At 36.1% G+C, this 20,117-nt stretch overlaps 2 protein-coding genes across 3 annotated transcripts; one reads left to right on the top strand and one right to left on the bottom strand.

Annotated features, from left to right (window-relative positions):
- Positions 1–2,973: 2,973 nt before the first annotated feature.
- On the bottom strand, positions 2,974–4,429 carry LOC149793118 (uncharacterized). Of its 2 annotated transcripts, none has more exons than XM_089966297.1 (3): positions 4,302–4,429; positions 3,814–4,017; positions 2,974–3,311 (listed from the first exon to the last, which is right to left on the bottom strand). In XM_089966297.1, exons 1-3 carry the CDS (start codon positions 4,360–4,362, stop codon positions 3,064–3,066), a joined length of 513 nt encoding a protein of 170 aa, XP_089822423.1. In that variant the 5' UTR covers positions 4,363–4,429; the 3' UTR covers positions 2,974–3,063. The 2 variants fall into 2 exon arrangements, with proteins under 2 accessions (XP_089822423.1, XP_089822424.1); XM_089966298.1 differs by having other exon boundaries at positions 4,305–4,427.
- LOC149793117 (chymotrypsin-like elastase family member 2A) lies at positions 4,303–18,168 on the top strand. The gene is made up of 11 exons (XM_089968952.1): positions 4,303–4,401; positions 5,581–5,696; positions 6,405–6,584; positions 7,124–7,294; positions 8,094–8,321; positions 9,931–10,022; positions 11,529–11,617; positions 13,169–13,348; positions 15,876–15,964; positions 17,182–17,339; positions 18,004–18,168. The coding sequence occupies exons 2-11, from the start codon at positions 5,633–5,635 to the stop codon at positions 18,166–18,168; spliced, it is 1,416 nt and encodes a 471-aa protein (XP_089825078.1). The 5' UTR covers positions 4,303–4,401; positions 5,581–5,632.
- Positions 18,169–20,117: the final 1,949 nt, after the last annotated feature.

Genomic DNA, 20,117 nt, shown 5'->3' with positions numbered 1-20,117 from the left:
ATCTCACTGTTTGTATCATTGTAGGTAGGTTGGTTTGTATGGATATTAATTACGAACTCAATACATCCTTTGTATGAGGTCGTAATTGTTAAACTAAACCCTTACTATTGATTTCGCCCATTCACGGACAGCCGCAACACATTTACGGTGCTTGCTAGACACCAACCACCGTCTTTCCGAAAGTATGGAAGTTCCACATTAATTACCCATATTGCACCTTGGAGGGTATGATGCTTCAAACCAATAACAACTGTTAGGAAGGGGTATTTCCTGACTGAATTTGCCATAGATACGGTTGCCTTTAGAATAACAGCATTGTATCATCAAATTAGGATATTGTGATATTGTGATTTGAGTAGTTTCCGATTAACACTATTGGCTGTCAAGTTCAGACCGTGTAGATCACGCACTGCATAGTATAATTTATTAAATTTCTCTTCTTCATTATCCAACTTAAAAATCATGTCAGTGAGAACTCAAAACGAGGCTGATCCAGGGACAAACCATATATTAAATCAGTTTGCCTTAGCATTTTACAGATTATGGGAAGAAAGGCAGGGTGTTCGTAATGATTGGTTCACAACGTTGTAGTAGACAGAGATCTCAAGGTATTTTAATGTCGAGTCATAATGAATAGTTCACAGCGTTTTAGTAGATAGAGATCTCAAGGTATTTCAATGTCGAGTCATAATGAATAGTTCACAGCGTTATAGTAGATAGAGATCTCAAGGTATTTCAGTGTTAAGACATAATGCATAGTTCACAGCGTTATAGTCTACAGATATCTCAAGATATTTCAATGTCAAGTCATAATGAATAGTTCACAGCGTTTTAGTAGATAGAGATCTCAAGGTATTTCAATGTCGAGTCATAATGAATAGTTCACAACGTTTTAGTAGATAGAGATCTCAAGGTATTTCAATGTCAAGACATAATGAATAGTTCACAGCGTTGTAGTAGACAGAGATCTCGTTGTATTTCAATGTCAAGAAAAAACGAATATTTCACAGCGTTGTAGCAAACAAAGTCCATAATATTGTAATACAAAGTCAGAAAAGACAATTTGCATTTAACCCTAATTCCAGACTTAACTCAGTAAAGCATTGAGTGTTCCTGATAATATAAATATTTGTTTTCGAGTGATGAAGCTAAAAATGTTCACAAAATACAACGAGCAAATGTATTTACTGAAAGTAGAGACCTTCTTTAACATATCTAATGAGTTGTAAATATTTTACTCCAAATTACTTCTGAACAGGCGAGTAAAATTTATTTGTAACTACTTCATATGACGATCAAACATATTTGCCCTTTAAAACACCAAGTAATTGACACAAAACTGTCGCTATTCTTATAGAATAAAATCTGGACATTGTATTTCTGTTTGTTTTACAAATACGCCTCGTTGTGAAACAGTGTCTTCCCATCGCAATTGCAAGATAACGTAAGTGCAACACAGACGGACTGTGACTGCTATTAATGTAACTGTTGATTACAATTCTGTTGGAAAAAGATTTGAAAACGTCCGACCGAAACTTGTTTAAGTTATTAAAAATTTATTTAGTGAAACGTAGATGCGAAATCGGTGTTAGTAACAGATTGGAACAGCAGTTGCATGTTTAGGAATAAAGATTGATGACAGTTTAATTTTGATGGGTTGTGATTATAGAAACATCTTCCATTGTTAAGACCCCGCTGAGACGTTTCAGTTCTAACATCGTAGTTAGTTTGCACAATTATTTTTAAATACTACTTTTAGTAGGCTCTACACGAATGACATATGGTTGATTTACTTCTGCCCAAACTTCAGATACCAGAGGGACAATTATAAAAAGTAACAATCTATAGAGAGGCGTTTTGAAAACCGTATCAAAACTGAACTCCGGTTGGCTCCCTTATAAGGATCTATAACAGGCCTTATGCAAGTATAACTATAACTAGATACCACACCAGTTTTTGCTGACTACAACACTTTGTCCAAAACACAACAGATCCAATTTTCAAAGGATGGGCAAATCTCTTGACGATAGAAGGAATATTGTTTGGATGAAAATGCAGCAACAAATGAACGCTGTTGTAATGGTCTTGTGAGGAAATGTTGCATTCGACGAAATTTTGTGAAGCAATATAACGTTGAAATTAAAACTATATATATATATACGTTAACGCTTGTTACAAAGACAGACATTACCGAAGGATATTTTGATTCCTAGCCAGTGGGATGGATCCCCGACTTACTTTTATCTATATACAGGGAATAATAAACAGGGAAAATAAAATAAAAATAAAAATATTTGGATTCCGACAGAAATTGACGTGAACGAACGTGTTCAGCAGTAGATCTGATTTTTATAACAAATTATTCAACTTTCTAATCCGACAAAAATTTCCATGGTTACAAACATTTTTTTTACATGTTGCTCTCTCCAACGACTTTATGGTGCTTTTGTTTTTGTTTTTTGTTTGGTTTGGCTTCACTCGGAAATATGTTAGCAGGTTATATGGAGTTGGTTCGGTGGCTCATATGTTAGCGCGCTGGAATCGTGACTGAAAGTGTACGAGTTCGAATCCTACCATCGGATTAGTCCAGGTTGGTTACCACGGCGTGTCCTGGAACAAGGCGCTTTACTCCTATGGCCTCAGCACCAAATAACATATTTATGTTACTCTGCCAATAAAAACCAAAGCCAACAAATCAAGATCGTTTGCAAACTATAAATTTGTAGAACAATAGTTTTAATGTAGTTATGATATTTACAAATAAGATAACTTATGAAGTATAGGTTTATCATTGTTTTTTATACTTATTAATTATATGTGATGGTTTAACAGCAATAAGGCAAGGATCGTAACTCCTGTTGATTACAGACATGGATTAAATTTTATGAGAAAAATTACTTAGAGTCAACATATTAAATTCGAAGAAAAAAAACCCACAAAAATAAACAAGAAAGGTCAAATTACTGTACACCGATTTATTTATTTATTTATTTATTTACATAAACTTAACCAAACAGATTGGATCATAAGGTTCAGGTATTGATTTCGGCATATTTCACCGAATTAGCCAAGCAAATTAGTTCCACTGGCTAAACCACACGACCCAAATTCGCCTTCTTTACATCCTGGCACCTGCGGTCCTGCACTGCCTGTTCCGAGTGACCCGGCTGTACCGCCAGCCGTGCCATCTAAATGGAGAGCTGATGGGGGAATACAGCATATGTCATTTCCACAGAAGCTGCGTGCACGACCATGAGTCATCGGGCAGTTAACTTCTGGCATGCACTCTCCATGCATGTACACCGAACATTCTAAACATATAAATGTCAGCAAAATGATAATAATGATAAGATATATGATTACCGTCTCTGAAACTTGCTATGCTAATATAAAATAATGCATGTAAACATCATTTACAATGATATTTATCTTGTTTCTGTCAGCCTAAAAAACTTGGTCGCGTCAATTTTGCAATAACACCCTACCTTTTTGGTGTGTTGTGCTGAAGGAAGTCAGTGCCTTTTGTTGAAAGCGAAAACCAAAAACGTATGATGGAAACAAATCAATATACAATTAATGCATTCTTTAAGCTCTCATTCGTGAGGATTTGAATCAATTCAAAGGTTAGGTGGTACAGATTAGGACATTGTGTGATAAGAGAAAGAATTATATGATATATGAAAGTAACCTCAAGTAACGTATCAAATCTATGGAAAACACACGCACTATAAATGTACATTTATTCAACTCAACTCAGGAATAGTGTCGCATTTTTAAATTATTGATACGCTCAAAAATGGACGCAGATATTACCTCCACCAGATTGTCCAACTGTTCCAAGTGTCCCTGATGTGCCCCCAGTGCCTGACGATCCATCCGTACCCCCCGTTCCACCGAGATTGAGAGCGGAGGCGGGTATACAACATACGTCACTTCCGCAGAAACTTCTGGCGCGACCAGATGTCATGGGGCAATTTACTTCGGGCATGCATTGTCCATGGAGATAGGTTTCACACTCTGTAAATGATAAAATTTGTTTAAGAAATACAACTTAACTATCTCATATTATGTTGATCATAATAAAATTATACATGTCGCCTTAGTTCGGATGTTGGTTTCCAGTGACTACAGAGACTGGATGAGCGACCATTTTCCCCACTGTAGTGTTAGAACCGTGGATATAGCTAATGATCGAAGTCAAAGCGAATGGATTTATCTCTGTTTGTCAGTATATTCAAAAGAAGAGCACTAAACCGAATTTTTAATTTCTTGTCACAAATTATTCGATTGTTTTACCGTACCACCTGTTGCCAAAACGAATGCACACGAATGGCCTAGAACAATTAGCAATAATTCCAGCATGACAGCTTTACAGGCTTAGAGTATAAGTCGATGACGCAGGTAAGTGACCAGTCTGCACCGTTTTATAACTCATTTGAAACGTTGATAAAGGGAAAGGTTCGAGATAACGAAAGGTTATGCGATACTGGCAGTTTATTGATAGGTCGCCAATTCTGGTAGATAGACAAGAGTTATACGTGCTTTTACCTGTAGCCCGGTACAATATATAATGTCCATACAACATAGACTGATGGTTCCTGAAAATTCTGCTCACAATTATTGCTTAGCAGACATGTAAACTATAATGTTTCAGAAATATTTCTTGTTACCTAATGCATTTGACGGATATTCCTCAGATGCCACTAACATTAAAATAAATTTGGATTTTTCCTTTCATAAAATCACAACCTCTTTAATTATATAAAACGGAGACAAAATATTCAAGATTAAATATCAACAAGTTATATTTCCTGGAAGTAATATATCCTGTTTCCCTCCATCATACACCATCAATTTGCTTTATAGTGAGTTTTCACTGCATTATTTTACGAGTGAATCATTTTCTCAAGAGGCCATATTTTAGTTGTTTGTGCCTTAATTTTTAACGTGTCTTTGACCTTTGCTCAACCGTTGGCACTTTGGAGCGAAAACTTTCATTCTGATGTTAATTCGGAATGATATACATTTTATAACCTATTTGAATATAAATAAACGTGTTATTGTTCATTAAATAATCATTAAAGTATTTTGTGACAGCGCAGTAACATCAGTACTTGGTCTTCCTATGTTCAGCTTATATTGTAAGACGAACATTAAAGAGATAGGACATGTCCAGGGTCAAGGAAAGGGAATGGGTTAGTCCAGTTGCATGAGAGTAAAGTGGCATGGAAGAGTGGGTGGGGTTGTGTTCCAAAGAAGAGTACCCAAAATGACCGTTATCCTTAAAGTACATTTCATATTTCAGAAGAGGACTGCATGTAAAACATATCTAACTTCGCCTATTTTAGTGATAAGTGAAAATATCAGGTCACTTCTGCTTTTACTGGAATAACGATAGGTTATTTTAGATCGGGTTGTGAAAGAATTAGATACAGAAATTAAAACTAAATAAAAGAAATATTAAAATAGAAGCAAATATTTTGAATATCAGAGAGAGAGAGAGAGACAGAGGTAATACATTAAATCTTTGGTTTTGCAATACCTGTAGATAACGCTGACGTGTCTTATCCTTTTGAACAGTGACATAAATGGCGCTATCGTCTCCAACTGACACACATCCCAATCCGAAGTCATGCGGTACGTAGTTCTCTTTCTGTTCGTAATCGATGTCGGCATCGAAGTAACTGCTTCAGGAGGTAAGCTACCCGCCATTGGTTTGTTTTTTTTGTTTTTTTGTTTGTTTTCTTTTCAAGGAAAGAAAATCAACTTGCCAATAATACTTTCAATAACACTGTAATTTAAAACTTTGAGGATCAAACAGTATAGTAAAAAATAAATTTTATTGACTTTTCTTGTTGGGAATACAAGAAAATTGTAGCATGATGCGCGACATTTTGATGGCATGCAGTAATGTTACAGGGAACTGGATGGAACTTCTTTTCCATGCATTTGATGCAGATTTATATTTAAGCACATGTCAGACGTTTATGATTTGAAAATGGTTACTGTTGATTATAAGTTTCCGAAAAATGTACATGCTCGGAAAATTCGTACTATGTAATGGAACATTGTTAGTTTTGAATTATCCCATGCGATAAGTATGCTTTCTGGGACTATCATTCGTAGAAAATGGAATCTTGCTTTTGTTTTGCACCATTTTTAACTATGTACTTGGCATCATACTATTGGTGGACCGAATTACCTGTCCAATGACTGTGCAGTCAAATATTCACGACGTATAGCCCAGTCGCAAATTAAGACTAGATGAATTAGGTTCTAATGTATAGTTTAACGAAAGGTCAAACCGCTGGCTTGTTGAATCGCAACTATACCAGACTGAGTACAAATAATGTAGTTAGCCTTTATAGCAATTTCTTTATAAACATATATGTGTATTTATTTAGAATGCCCACAATATCTGCACGGGCAATGCATGCCAGAAATACTCTGCCCCATGACACATGGCCGTGCCCATAGCTTCTGCGGAAATGATGTATGCTGTATAGCCCCAGAATATCTAAATGGCGGGACAAGTGGTGGTACCTCTAATGGCGGTACTGGCGGCACTTCCGGTGAAACAGATCGTAGGTATTCACAAACAATTAGGCACATTGTCAGCCTTTGTTGATCTTGCTTTTGAGGAAATGAAAATTAGAAAATTAAGATGTCATAAAATAGTTCAAGGCAATCTGCATTATTTGGCTCGATGGGAAATCCCGAAAATTACATGGTCGGTGTCGTATGTAGATAAGTTTTGGTGCTCCAGAAATTACACCGTTACAGTTGGGCCAGCCTAGAAGACATACATATATGATTAGAACAATCGTTCTGTTCATATAATCATTTGAGGAAGTACGAACAAAATAGGGGAACAATTGTCTGCCATCTTCAATCTGGATTAATATTCTGGGATATGTATTTAGCTCAGATGTACCTTTTGTATTGAAAATAAATTACTAGACAAGTAAATACAAAAATATAGATGGAAATATATAAAGAAATGAATAAGATAAAAAAGAAAGAAAGGTTTTATTGCTTGCCGATATTTATAATTAAGGCGCCACGTGCTGTACGTATGATTTTAGTTCATAAAATAAACTATTTTTTCTTTTCGCCTAACTAGAGTGCTCTAAGTACTTACATGGTCAATGCATGCCGGAGGCAAACTGTCCAATTACACATGGACGCGCACATAGTCTCTGCGGAAGTGACGTCTGCTGCATAGCCAGTGAATTTTTAAATTTAAATGGTACTTCTGGCGGAGCGTCTGGTGGGACTTCCGGGGGAGCAAATCGTATGTATTATATTGAAAGTTGTACGAAAATTAACGCTTTCAGACAGGTTTGGCAGACAGCTTATCGAAGCGTCATTCCTAACGAACATGATAATACACAGTAATTTATAAAACTATTGTAGCATGAAGCAAGTTGCATGATGATATTATTATTGTTATGTAGGAGCAAACGGAGAGGGACAAACAATCGAATAGAAGACTACCAAGTAGATGGTAACTTAAATAAAACAACAATAACTCCCCTCTAAATTGATAAGCACATCTAAACATAGAACGTCGCGTCACTATATTTATAAGTTATCAGCAGCAGTTAAAAAGAGGGACAAATTAAATTGAAATCCAGTAAAAGTCAACTCAAACAAGATGCGATATCAAACATAAAGAGCATTATTTGTTGCAAAGAGCAACCTCTGTGGCACTTAAGGATAACAGAAAAGAACGGTATAGTGACAACAGATGTGTTAATATATATATATATATATATATATATATATATATATATATATATATATATATATATATATATATATATATATATATATATATATATATATATATATAAGCAAAATGTGGTCTCACACGTTCAATAGAGCGAAATTTACTGTGTCGAATTAGAATTATTGTTGTAGCAGCTAAATAGTACTAGATCTGTATATGCATTTTGGTTAAACAGACACTTTGCTTCTTAGCTGTTAATCTTTCCTGTATTATATTTGGACAGCGTCTAATAGACGCTCACTCTGCCATCTCATTGTTTGACAGTATTAATTAATTAATTTATTTATTTATCAATTTACAGAATGTGTCAGTAGTCTGTCCGGTAGTTGTGTGTCCCTAACTGATCAATGTCCCCTTGGTTACGGTAGTACCATGAGCTTCTGTGGGTTCCAGGAAAAATGTTGCATACCTCCTTCTGGCATCCATCTGGGGGGCTCAGTTTTGGGTCAAACCGGAAGCAACGGTGGAGGATCAGGGCCCTTTGGATCGGGTGGGTCTGTGAACACGTCATACTCGGCCTCAACAAACCGTAAGTGAGAGCAATATGTCAGCTTAAGGATAGAACTGATAGACCAAAATACATTTTATGACGCATTTTTTGTCAAACATGGACGAGTCCTTGGAATGATAAACATATAAAGGAATTAAATCCCGTTGTTTCAAAATTGATTTTCTCATTACAAGGTTCTCAGCAACAGTGCGCACAGCTTGAACGGCGCTGAGTAAGATCAAATACTCAGGCGTAAGTTTGCATAATGGTCCGTATATATAAGACATATCCGTTACTAAGATTTTAATAGCCTGTATTCACTTGACTTGCAATTACTTCAGCAGAGAATGCAAATTGAAAACAATAATGTGAAAAAGGCAGGGAAGACTATTATTGCCAAATGAAAGTTCATAGCTTAAAATATATTTTGATACTCATAATATATACATATATATGTTTACATCAGAGCAACAATACTTCCTTTGCACAGGCGAAGAATGTAAATCCGTTCGTTAATGTCACTTAACAATTTGTTTGCTTTCTTTTGTTTGTTTTATACATAATTTATTATTGCTTTTTTAAACAATATCGGATTGGACATGTTGCTTCAATAATTTCCGCTACATACGTCATCTAGATTTTGCCTCCTTCGTATTATTAAGAACATAACAAAAACGTAAACATTGGAGCAATATAGCCTCTTGTAATTGCAACATTTGCACGACGTTATCTGCGGAACATTACTGCGTTTATAACCATTACGATTAGGCCTTTTTTCACATCCAGAAAAGTTGTGCACCGGTTCCATGTTTTGTTGACAGAAGTGTTTATCTTAAAGATGGAGTTTGAATTTAGTCACTCAAATTGAAGGCATAATAAAGTAATGATTACGTTATCTTTCGTAATCTGTTAAAATGTTATCATCTACCTCGATGAATGAAAACATATTCTTCAATGACGATTTCACCTTGTTTTGCTCATCTGATTCCTTTTTATATCCCCAATCAGTGTTCCAATAATTATGCGTTTATTTATGTTCGTATGGTTTACAAATTAATGTCATTACAAAAATAACCGCTTTTTTATACGAACTTAAACAAAATAGAAAAATCAGTTCCTTTACATTAAGAATTCATTTGTACAGTTAAATGAATTTGTCATCGTATAATAATTAGCGTCTGTCTTTCCTCCTTCTCCCCTCCTCCTCTCCCTTCTTCTCCTCGTCTTCCTCGTATTCCTCCCCAATACGTAACCCGATTGCATATCTTACCCAAACAATACAATATATGAGCACAGAACAGAACAGAACATTATTTAACCCAAATCACGACTGATACAGAAGAAACAGAAAGTTTGCTTACTACACTACAGATCAGTTGAAAAAATTACACAAGTTCCATTGCCAATATATTAGATTCGAGGAGAAATATTTTCCTTTCTTAATGCAGACATGCTTATGATCGTAAATACTTCATTATGTGGACTTATTTATCTAGGCATTTCAGTAAAATAAAAATATAATAAAATGGGATGTAAGCGTCTGTCGTTTTCAAACTGCAGAAAAATCACCGGGAATATTATATACAACGATTTATTCATGAACATCATATATAAATGTTCAAAGAAACATTTTTTTGTTAATTCTCAGGTCATTGTGGTATAAGTGATGTCGGACAAACCGCATCAACACACAGAATTACTGGTGGAAATATAGCTCAACTTGGAGAATTTCCATGGCAGGTGATAGAATTTGTCTTATTTCGCTACGCTGTCTGACTGAATCATCTTATTTACATTAATTTGTATGAACATTTGATGTCTCTTTCCCCACAAATTAAAAAGACTTCATGCTTTGAAGGATCCTTGTGTGTGTGTGTATATATATATATATATATATATATATATATATATATATATATATATATATATATATATATATATATATATATATATATATATATAAATGGATCCTTCAAAGCATGAACTAGACATAACAAGCATGCTCGTGATCTATATTAGACGAAAAAAAGTTGTATCAGCTTTGAAGATTGCCTCCTATACGATTCTCTACACACATTTCGTAAATTTAATTCAAATGCAGGGCCACGGGCAGGGTATGACAACTAGGACAACTAAGACAAAATATTTATGGGGGCTCAAAATGGTCAGGTGGCCCATCGATATAACAATTAGCAGTTCATTGCGGCATACTGGAGAATTTTTCTTAGGGCCTAAAAATCCTTTCCGCTGTCCTGAGAGAATGTGTTGGCATATGTGTTCCACATATGTAATGGAACTTTTAGAAAACCGATTAAATGTTAGACTATTAGTCTCTGACCAGTATTCTTAAGTTATCCGTGCTTTTTAAAAATCAAAACTAACTTTTCTGGCCTTTTGAATGCTTGGTATGGACAGTAAGACCGTATCTATCATGTACAGTCTCTCAAACTTTTAAAGTATCTTAAACGTTCGTAGTCTCATTGCATGTTGTACATTTTATTAGTGTGTGAGTGTGATTAGAATTTTTAAAGTACGATGTCTGCAGTGTGGCAGTTTATAGTGATGTCTAGTACTGGGGCATCATGCCGCAGATATGTAGCATAATGTCCCACCCAGTCATATTATCCTGACACCAGGCCGACCAGTCCTAACACTAACCTCTTAATGCTGAGCGCCTAGCGAGGCAGCTGTTAGTACAATTTTTGTAAGTCTTTGGTATGACTCGGCTGGGGTTTGAACCCACGACCTCCCGCTTCCGAGACGGACGCTCTAACCATGAGGCCTTCGAAGCGGTCACATTGTTTTAGTCATGCGAAGTCCGCATAATGCTACTACCGGTTGTATATTATATCAGCCATGTGAAGTTCATGCAGTGCTATTACCTGTCCTGTTTCGATAAGTTCGTACAATACTATTACCGTAATATTACTTGCTATGCATTATATTATGTAAAGCTCGTAAAGAACTATTACCTTTCGTGCATCGTATTAGTCATGAGAAGCTCGTAATGTGCAATTACCTGTCGTGTATCGTACTAGATATGAACAGCTCGTACAGTGCTATTACCTGTTGTACGTTATGTTAGCCACGTGAAGTACGCATACTGCTATGACAGGTAGTACATTAAAAAAGGCTTGTTAAATCCGTATAATTCTATTATATGTCGCACATTATATTAGTCTTGTGAAGTTCGTGCAATGCTACTGCCTGTAGTACATTATATTAGTTATGTTCCTGCTTTTCCAGATTTCTCTGATGTTGTACGGATACCACACATGTGGAGGGACGTTGGTTGACTCGCAGTGGGTCGTCACTGCTGCCCATTGTTTCCACCAGTAAGTTTGGTCCTCAGTTATTTTTTAAGATACCTATATTACTTTCTACACTGATAAGATGATTTCTAGAAATAGAAATGGAGAGCGCTTTTGTTGACATGATGTATTATTTATAATCTAAGTAAAATCTATTGCAAAAGAAGTTTTAAGAATGTAAAGGCTATTGAGGCTTTAGAACTTGATAAGAACTTGTTTTGGAGGTAGAGGAAACAAAAGCTAAGGAAACCACCGATCAGAAATGTACGAACCCTTTTCCTTATACGTCCCGACCCTGACTACTAAGCTTCAGCATACAAATATGCACAGCCTCTGTCTGCTGCCTCAAGTAGGTTTTTATAACAAACCCATGGGGAGTAGGGCGATCCCATAGGTGATAAAAAGCCAAGATTCATTAGATTGGGGAAGACCATGATAGATCATGCAGTGTTAAATGAAGAAAAATATAATGCCTTGATCTTGATTAAGCGCACATTATCCTCGCATTTAGAAAGATTTCGCAACTGAAGTCGGGATATTAGTGGTACGAAACAAGAACCTTTTAAGTGCTCAAGTTTTACTCGGGACCGGTCCTCTGTATTTACCTTTTTCATTCTAATAATTCTAAGCTCCATCGTCCATGTTATGTATGATTTATCGCACTTTTAAGTGATATGCTCCTATTTTTCACTCCTTGTTCCTGACAAGTACTGCTAAATTAATATATTTTGCAGCTTGCTCTTTGTCGTGGATTTCGTGGTTAATTTAAAGACTTGGAGAGCAATGATCCTTCCTTGTAAACCACTCTACCCCTTCCTCAATCCACAAATTAATGTGCTGAAAATAACGTTTTTTCACCAAATGACGAAAAGTGATATAACGAGAATAAATGAAACGAAATTATTGTAACAAAGACAATAATTTATTCATTGATGGTTTGGTATCTGGGCTGATATCAATCCTTTTGAGCCCGTTAACACAATGTTGGATCAGTAAATCTAGCTGAATTCTGTTCTTCATGACTATTCTCGTTGTGAGGTAGCTTTTTGTAGAGGATGTTTCTGTTATCTTAAGTCCAATACCTAGACACAATATAGTACTTCAATTGTGTATGTAAATTAAAGAACCAAAAATGTCGTCCACACTAAGAGACTGAGTTGTTCGCATTTTCCTTAAGTTTCCTTTGAGAACGTTCTTGGACGGAATTTATTTTACAGTTTATCAAGATTACCCGCTGATTGCTATGGCAATATCCCTCACATGATCGTTGTTGCTCTCATATAAGAGAAATCACAGATTTGTTGAATTTTAGATTTTGTTTTAAGCAATCCAAATAAATTGGCATTTGTTTTGAAAGATCATTTCTGATCGGCTAATAGTAAATATTCAATATCTTAGTTAAGCTTGGAATTGAATGATCTTAAGGTCGCCATAAGGTTCTAATAGAACATCATTTCTTCCAGAAATGTACAACCAGACGGAGAGGAAATCTGATCCCTTAAGTTTATGAACATTTACTGTTAATGGTGAAAACATGTTTATCTAAAATTACATTCAAAATTAAATCTTTTGCAGATCACAAGACAAGACTCAGTTCACAGTGGGGGTGGGCCTGCAAGACCGGAATCATATCCCACAAACCAACGTGTACCACGTGAGTGAGCTCATAATTCACGAGCTTTACAACGCAGATGCGCATCAGCTCAACGATATAGCACTGCTCAAGCTCTCAAAGCCGGTGGATTTATCAGGAAAGTATGGTATATTTTCATTCACTGTAGTTGTCGTATTATATACTAATACCCATTTTAATAGAAATTGAGCGCAGTGAACAGGTTCACCTATCTTGGCAGCACTCCGTCCCAGAATGTTATAATAGATGACGAAGTTAATGCCAGGATTGCAAAGGTCAGCACAGTATTCGGCAGACTACACGTCAAGGTCTGGAACAGAAGAGGCATTAGTCTTCAGAAAAAGTTGAAGGTGTACGGAGCGACAGTATTCCCTGTGTTATTATACACCTGCGAAACATAATCAGTGTACCAGCGCCATGCAAAGAATTGGAACCACTTACACACTACATGCCTCAGAAGACTCCTAAACATCACGTGGCAAGACAGGATCCCGGATACTGAGGTCCTTGCCCAACCAAGCCTTCCTAGCATCTACGCCATCTTAATGCAATCACAGTTGCGATGGGCAGGCAATGTAGCTCGCACGTTAGGTCACCATCTTAAAAAATTCTCTTTTACGGCGAGCTTGAACAAGGAAAACGCAGCAAAGGAGGTCAGAGAAAACGATATAAGGACACCCCGAAGTCTCATTGAAGAACTTTGGTATTAGCTATACAGGTGGGAGCAGACTGCCAGGACAGGGTCGTATAGCGCTCTTCCCTCACTAAAGGTACTAAAGTTTGCGAGGCCAACAGGACCTCCGCGGCGGCACAACGGAGACAGGCCAGGAACTCACGAGACAGTAACCACATGATCAGCGTTGCTACCATCTCATGTTCACAATGCCACAGAACATTCAGGGCGCACATCGGCCCCATCGGCCACCTAGGCACCCACGAGCCATTTGTTTCCAATAAAACAATGGATGACTTAAGTGGTCCTCATCGACTTGATAGACGAACTACTACTACTGTTACCCATTTTGTATTTGTCGTAAATTTACTGACTTGGTTATAGCTGAATGAAAGTAGCTGACAATTTCCAACAAAATGTTATAGAGGATTTTTTGCATTTGTATTTATATTTTGCATCGGAAAACACGTGTATACATGTTATAGTTGTAATATGCATCAATCTTTTGCGTTGACAGTGTTCTCCATTGTAGACTGAGTGAGTGACGGGGAAAATAAAGCATATCAAATGGTTAGAAGTATATTCTTCTGGACGATTACAAGATTAAGAATTGAAGAATGATCGCTGGTGAAATACTGGAATATTTAACTTTTTTAAAAGCATATTTTTTTACATAGTTAAGGATCTAAGCAATCCACAAATAACTTAACAAAATTTGTCGGTTTGCATTTTCTAGCGCTACTTCTGATTGACTCTCCAAGTAACGTAGTAATATCAGACATCCAAGTAACGTAGTAATATCAGACATCCAAGTAACGTAGTAATATCAGACATCCAAGTAACGTAGTAATATCAGACATCCAAGTAACGTAGTAATATCAGACATCCAAGTAACGTAGTGATATCAGACATCCAAGTAACGTAGTAATATCAGACATCCAAGTAACGTAGTAATATCAGACATCCAAGTAACGTAGTGATATCAGACATCCAAGTAACGTAGTGATATCAGACATCCAAGTAACGTAGTAATATCAGACATCCAAGTAACGTAGTAATATCAGACATCCAAGTAACGTAGTAATATCAGACATCCAAGTAACGTAGTAATATCAGACATCCAAGTAACGTAGTAATATCAGACATCCAAGTAACGTAGTAATATCAGACATCCAAGTAACGTAGTAATATCAGACATCCAAGTAACGTAGTAATATCAGACGTCCAAGTAACGTAGTGATATCAGACATCCAAGTAACGTAGTAATATCAGACATCCAAGTAACGTAGTAATATCAGACATCCAAGTAACGTAGTAATATCAGACATCCATTACAATTGATTCTGTAACATCACACATTATACGTGTTGGTGTTGTTTATTATAAAGTAATTACAAAACTAATGTTTTCTGGTAATTGCCCTTTCCTCTTCTCTGTTCACACCAAAGAAGGGCTTACTTATTCCGACGTTCCTCCAGTCATACACGCTGGCCCAGGGGTGTACACCCAGTTTGGATGGGGACCAAAACACAGATACAATGCTTAAAATTGCGGGCCGTATGAACAAGAACAGCTCGTTATCACTAATTATGAATATTAATTACAATGCATATTTTCAAACAGACTGCTTACATAGCCGCGGGCAGCACAACGTGAAGGAGTGCCGCGGGCTGCGAGCCGCGGGTTACACACGTCTGTGCTAGTATTTAGCGAGAGTTTTATGGTACTCTTAATATTCCGTCGTGTGATGACCCGCGTTAGCCCTGGTCGGCTGCGTCGTTGTGTCCTTGGGAAAGGCACTTAGTTCCCATTTTCTTGGCTTGATAAAGTTAATACTGTGTTGAAAATGCCACTAAAATGTATTACAACCAACCACCGAATGTTTTACAACGTTTTTGAAATCATCCCTTTCATTCTTTCTGTGTCAAGTTGGTTGCAAACTGATATTCAAACATGCCATTTTAAATTATTTTCAGATACATTAGAAAAGCATGTCTACCCGCAGCTGGCTCTAATTTTGAAAATCATGTCTGCATCGTATCCGGATGGGGAGCTCATACTTACAGTAAGAATTCAATGTATTTTTCCAAAATGGTTCCATTGATTGCATATGAGATTAAGTCCTTTAGTCGCTAGTTGAAACAAATGAATGCTTATGAGTAAACTATTGATGTAGGAGGCATCTGTTTGTACATTTCCCGTGTAAGGCTGTGTAAGGCTGTCAGTGTATGTGTGTGTGTGCGTGTGTGATTTGGATTTTTAACGTAGCTATAACAATTTTTCAGTCATATCGCTACGATGTCTGCAGTGTGACAGTTTATAGTGATGTCTAGCACTGGAGCATCATGCCGCAGACATGTAGCATGATGTCCCACCCAGTCACATTATCCTGACACCAGGCTGACCAGTCCTACCACTAACCTCTTAATGCTGAGCGCCAAGCGAGGCAGCTGTTAGTACCATTTTGTAAGTCTTTGGTATGGCTCATCCAGGCATTGAACCCACGACTAAGGCTGTCAGTAATATTAGATAACTAACCAAATGGTCAATTAGTTACATTTAGCATTTTCACAAGACATATATCTATCGTGATGTTACTACTAAATTGAATTTTAGGAAAATTCTGTTCCATGTACCCCCCCCCCTTGACAAACATGGTTATTAATCAAGTCTAACAATTTTTTTATTCAATGCAGACATTACATCTAACATTCTTTTATATACCTAAATCCGTTTTTTAACTGACATTCAGGCTGGTTGTACTTTTCTTCCCTAAACGGTTAACTCTAACTTTAAGAGCAAAATACAGAGGTTACAAATTTCTATCACTGAACATATTTTAATGTCTCGCTATAAAATTACAACGAAAAATAGTTGCTTTGTCGGTATGTTGCATATTGAACTTACCTTAATGAAAGACAATTTGACATTTTCCTTGTCATGATTTCAATTAAGCAAGATGCAATGAGTATTTAAAGTACAATTAAGATATATTGAAAAACGTTTTTGTTTTCAATTCTGTGTTTTAAATGAATCTGGTTTCGGCGCATATTAATGAAGATATCTTGAAAGTTTCAGTACGAATTTCATGGAAAAAAGCTTATGTTTTAGAAGATTACTTAAACCTTTCGCGTATGAGATTCTCATTCAGATCTTAAAAACTATCGATATGTCTTAAGAAATTTAATATAAAAAATGCAACAGTTCCCTTCATCATTAAGAAGCAAACGATCAACTGTTGTGATACATGATTCTAATGTCTTATATATTCCATTTTCTCAGACCCTGCCATTGCTCCGGTACCTGACAAGATTCTGAACAAGGCAGTACTAACAATCTTGCCTAAAGCTCAATGCGACTATTTCATAGGGAGAACCATGTATGATACAAATTACTGTGCGGGAGAAAACGGACCCACTGGTTTCAGAGATGTATGTCAGGTAAATTAAACAAAACAAAATCCAGCTACAAAAATAAAAAACCCCAACAACACCCCCAAAAGATAACAAAACAAGTGCAAACAACAAAGCTATTTGTGGTTCTTAACTTAAGATTTTGCAATGCAGCATTTATTAATTCTTCCTTCTACATAAATATAAATAATCACCTGAATCTCGTATTAAATGATTATCATGAATCTTTTATATAATCTTGCATCAGATTTAGCAATTCAATGCGAACGTGTCCTAGGTTTTAATGCTGTCTTTTTCAAAGAGTTTAAACGAGATAAAATGTTAAGATGGCATGTGATTAAGGATGGAATGCTTCTGATATCCAATGCTAACACGTGCACTCTAGACATGGCCATAGAGCATTACCAATTACACTGTTAATTCCTCGGATAGTATTTGACAATATTAAATGTGCAAATAAATACTATAGCATTACGTACGTTGCATAATATGGGACACTTAGATATGCTGTTAGTAAGTTAATCAGTGGCACACAGACCATATGCATAAACACAGGTCTTGTAAATTAACTGTTTCAGACAGTATATAATATGGAAAGCATTCTAAAAAGAATAACTAGTACAGACATCCAGTAGTGCACTCCGGTCGTGCTATGTTCGTCCTGCATTTAAGTTTAGATGTGTATTTTCAGGGAGACAGTGGGGGACCTTTCGTCTGCTATCAGGAAGGCCATTGGGAGTTGGTGGGAATCCCTAGCTATAACTTTGGCTGCGGCTACCAGCAAAAGCTACCCGCAGTTTATACCAAAGTCTCCAGCTACTTGGACTGGATCCACCAGAAGATGCAAACATATTAGAAAGAAATAAAATTTTTGCTTTATATTTAAGTTTATCGTACAATCAATTCTTACATTTTTTCTGAATTGCTTTCGACAACGTCAGTATAGCAAACTGGGGAAACTGAAGAAAACTACCGGTTTTGCATGGAAACCCGTTGACCTTGACCTTGCATATAATAATAATAATAATAATAATAATAATAATAATAATAATAATAAGAAGAAGAAGAAGAAGAAGAATGAGGACTTTGTATAGCGCCTAATCTTTAGAAACTCTAAGCGATTTACAACATTAAACAACACTTATAAGATGAAAAACATATAATGATATGATTACAAAAACAAACACCATGAAATTAGAAAACATAAAAAAACATGCTGAGAATATTTAAGGTAGGAAACATTATTAGGTCTTTAAGTTTGTTCTTTCAGTCGAAATAAGTGAGTTTTGAGAGCACTCTTGAATGGGATCACTATGTCTTTGTGTCTAAGTTCAGTGGGCAATTCAGATACCAATACATGGTTTAAACATGGATTGTAGAAGTGCAAAGTGAATGTGTTACATATTGGTTATTTACTTCCTAAGAAAACATAAAAGCCCATAAAGAAAAAATGAATAAAACAAACATAAATTTCACAGTATCGTAGGTACATAGTGGGGAAGTAGAGTACGATCGTTTGTTAATCACGCAGTGTCCCTGCTGAAATGAAAAGAATCAAATATAGAGAAAATGAAAACTTCATAAATCTGGCAAAAGTCGTTTGAGGCAGAAGTAAATTTAATCAAATCATCTGGAAATAACCTTACACATGAAAAACGGAACCTCTTCACCTTAGTCTAGATCGTTGAGTCCCGTACTTTGAGTGAAAACTTTCTTTTTTCCAAATTATTTTGTTTCTCCTAACAGTCATTAGATTAGTCATGTACTGTTTAAATTATTTATACTTATAATGGATATATGCTGATCAATAATCCTCGATAAGGTATGATTTTTTTAAAAAATGTCTTTATGCTTATTAGGAGCGGGTTTTCCATTAGAATAACTACGTTATATATACTTAAATTTAATTGTCAAGTGTTGTGTTTTCTTTTTTTTTGTGCACGAAAATACATAAGGACGGGATCAAATCTCGAAGCCCCTCCGACAATGTGCAAGAGGTGGGGGCCAATAATGTCACTTAGCGCTTCCGAATTAATAACCCTTGGTCTTAATAACTATTATCAGTTTTAAAGCCAAACCTGTTCTTTTCTTGGAATCATTAGCCAAATTATAAACTGCTTGTGTTTCAATGTTACCAATCAGCAAATTGCTTCTTACTGATAAGCAACTCATGGAACTCTAAAATAGTCTTAACCTTAACTTCTTTTATTTTTATTTTACCATGTCTAATAACATGTCCTAAAAAAGTAACACAAGCAGCAAAAGCCATGTTTACTCAAGTTGATTGTCAAATTCGCTTCATTGAGCTTTCCAGGTAGCTTCCAGATGGTTTCCATGTCGTCTTTCTAGGTGTTGTTCTAGATGATGACGTCATCGATGTAAGCGTCAAAATTTCCTGTAGCAGATGTTATCATATTCATTAAAACCTTGGAAAGAAATGAGTAAACCCTTCATTCCAAATGGCACGATTTTTTATTGGTAAAGTCCATTTAGATTTATGAAAACTGAAATTTCCATTGCTCTCCATACGTGGAATTTGCCAAAATCCCTTCAAAATGTCAAATTTGGTGTCGTATTTGGCATTTCCAATTCTGTCAACGCAGTAATCGATTCTAGGAATAGAAAACAAATCTGTCTTAGTAACAGTTTATTTTTCTGTAATCGGTACACATAAGGAAAGCCAGATTTGTTTTCAGCACTAAAATGCAAATTGAACTCCAGTCACCTGTACTTGGTTAGATGATGTCATTCTCTAGCAAATACTGAATTTCTTTCTTCAATAGTCTCTCTTGAGAGGATTCATCA

The sequence above is a fragment of the Sinohyriopsis cumingii genome, chromosome 8 (assembly GCF_028554795.1).
Source record: "Sinohyriopsis cumingii isolate HCF-2022 chromosome 8, ASM2855479v2, whole genome shotgun sequence".
In the NCBI taxonomy this organism is placed as follows: Eukaryota; Metazoa; Mollusca; class Bivalvia; order Unionida; family Unionidae; genus Sinohyriopsis; species Sinohyriopsis cumingii.
Note: the sequence above shows the minus strand (reverse complement) of the source record. Positions and strands in the feature narration are given on the sequence as shown.

Excerpts from the sequence above, each read along its gene's own strand:
- LOC149793118 (XM_089966297.1), bottom strand. The coding sequence starts at position 4,362 with ATGCTGGAATTATTGCTAATTGTTCTAGGCCATTCGTGTGCATTCGTT. Across the intron at positions 4,018-4,301 it reads ATTCGTTTTGGCAACAGGTG|AGTGTGAAACCTATCTCCAT; the intron begins GTACGGTAAAAC and ends TATCATTTACAG. Across the intron at positions 3,312-3,813 it reads AGTTGGACAATCTGGTGGAG|AATGTTCGGTGTACATGCAT; the intron begins GTAATATCTGCG and ends TTATATGTTTAG.
- LOC149793117 (XM_089968952.1), top strand. The coding sequence starts at position 5,633 with ATGCGGTACGTAGTTCTCTTTCTGTTCGTAATCGATGTCGGCATCGAA. Across the intron at positions 6,585-7,123 it reads CACTTCCGGTGAAACAGATC|AGTGCTCTAAGTACTTACAT; the intron begins GTAGGTATTCAC and ends TCGCCTAACTAG. Across the intron at positions 11,618-13,168 it reads GCTGCCCATTGTTTCCACCA|ATCACAAGACAAGACTCAGT; the intron begins GTAAGTTTGGTC and ends AATCTTTTGCAG.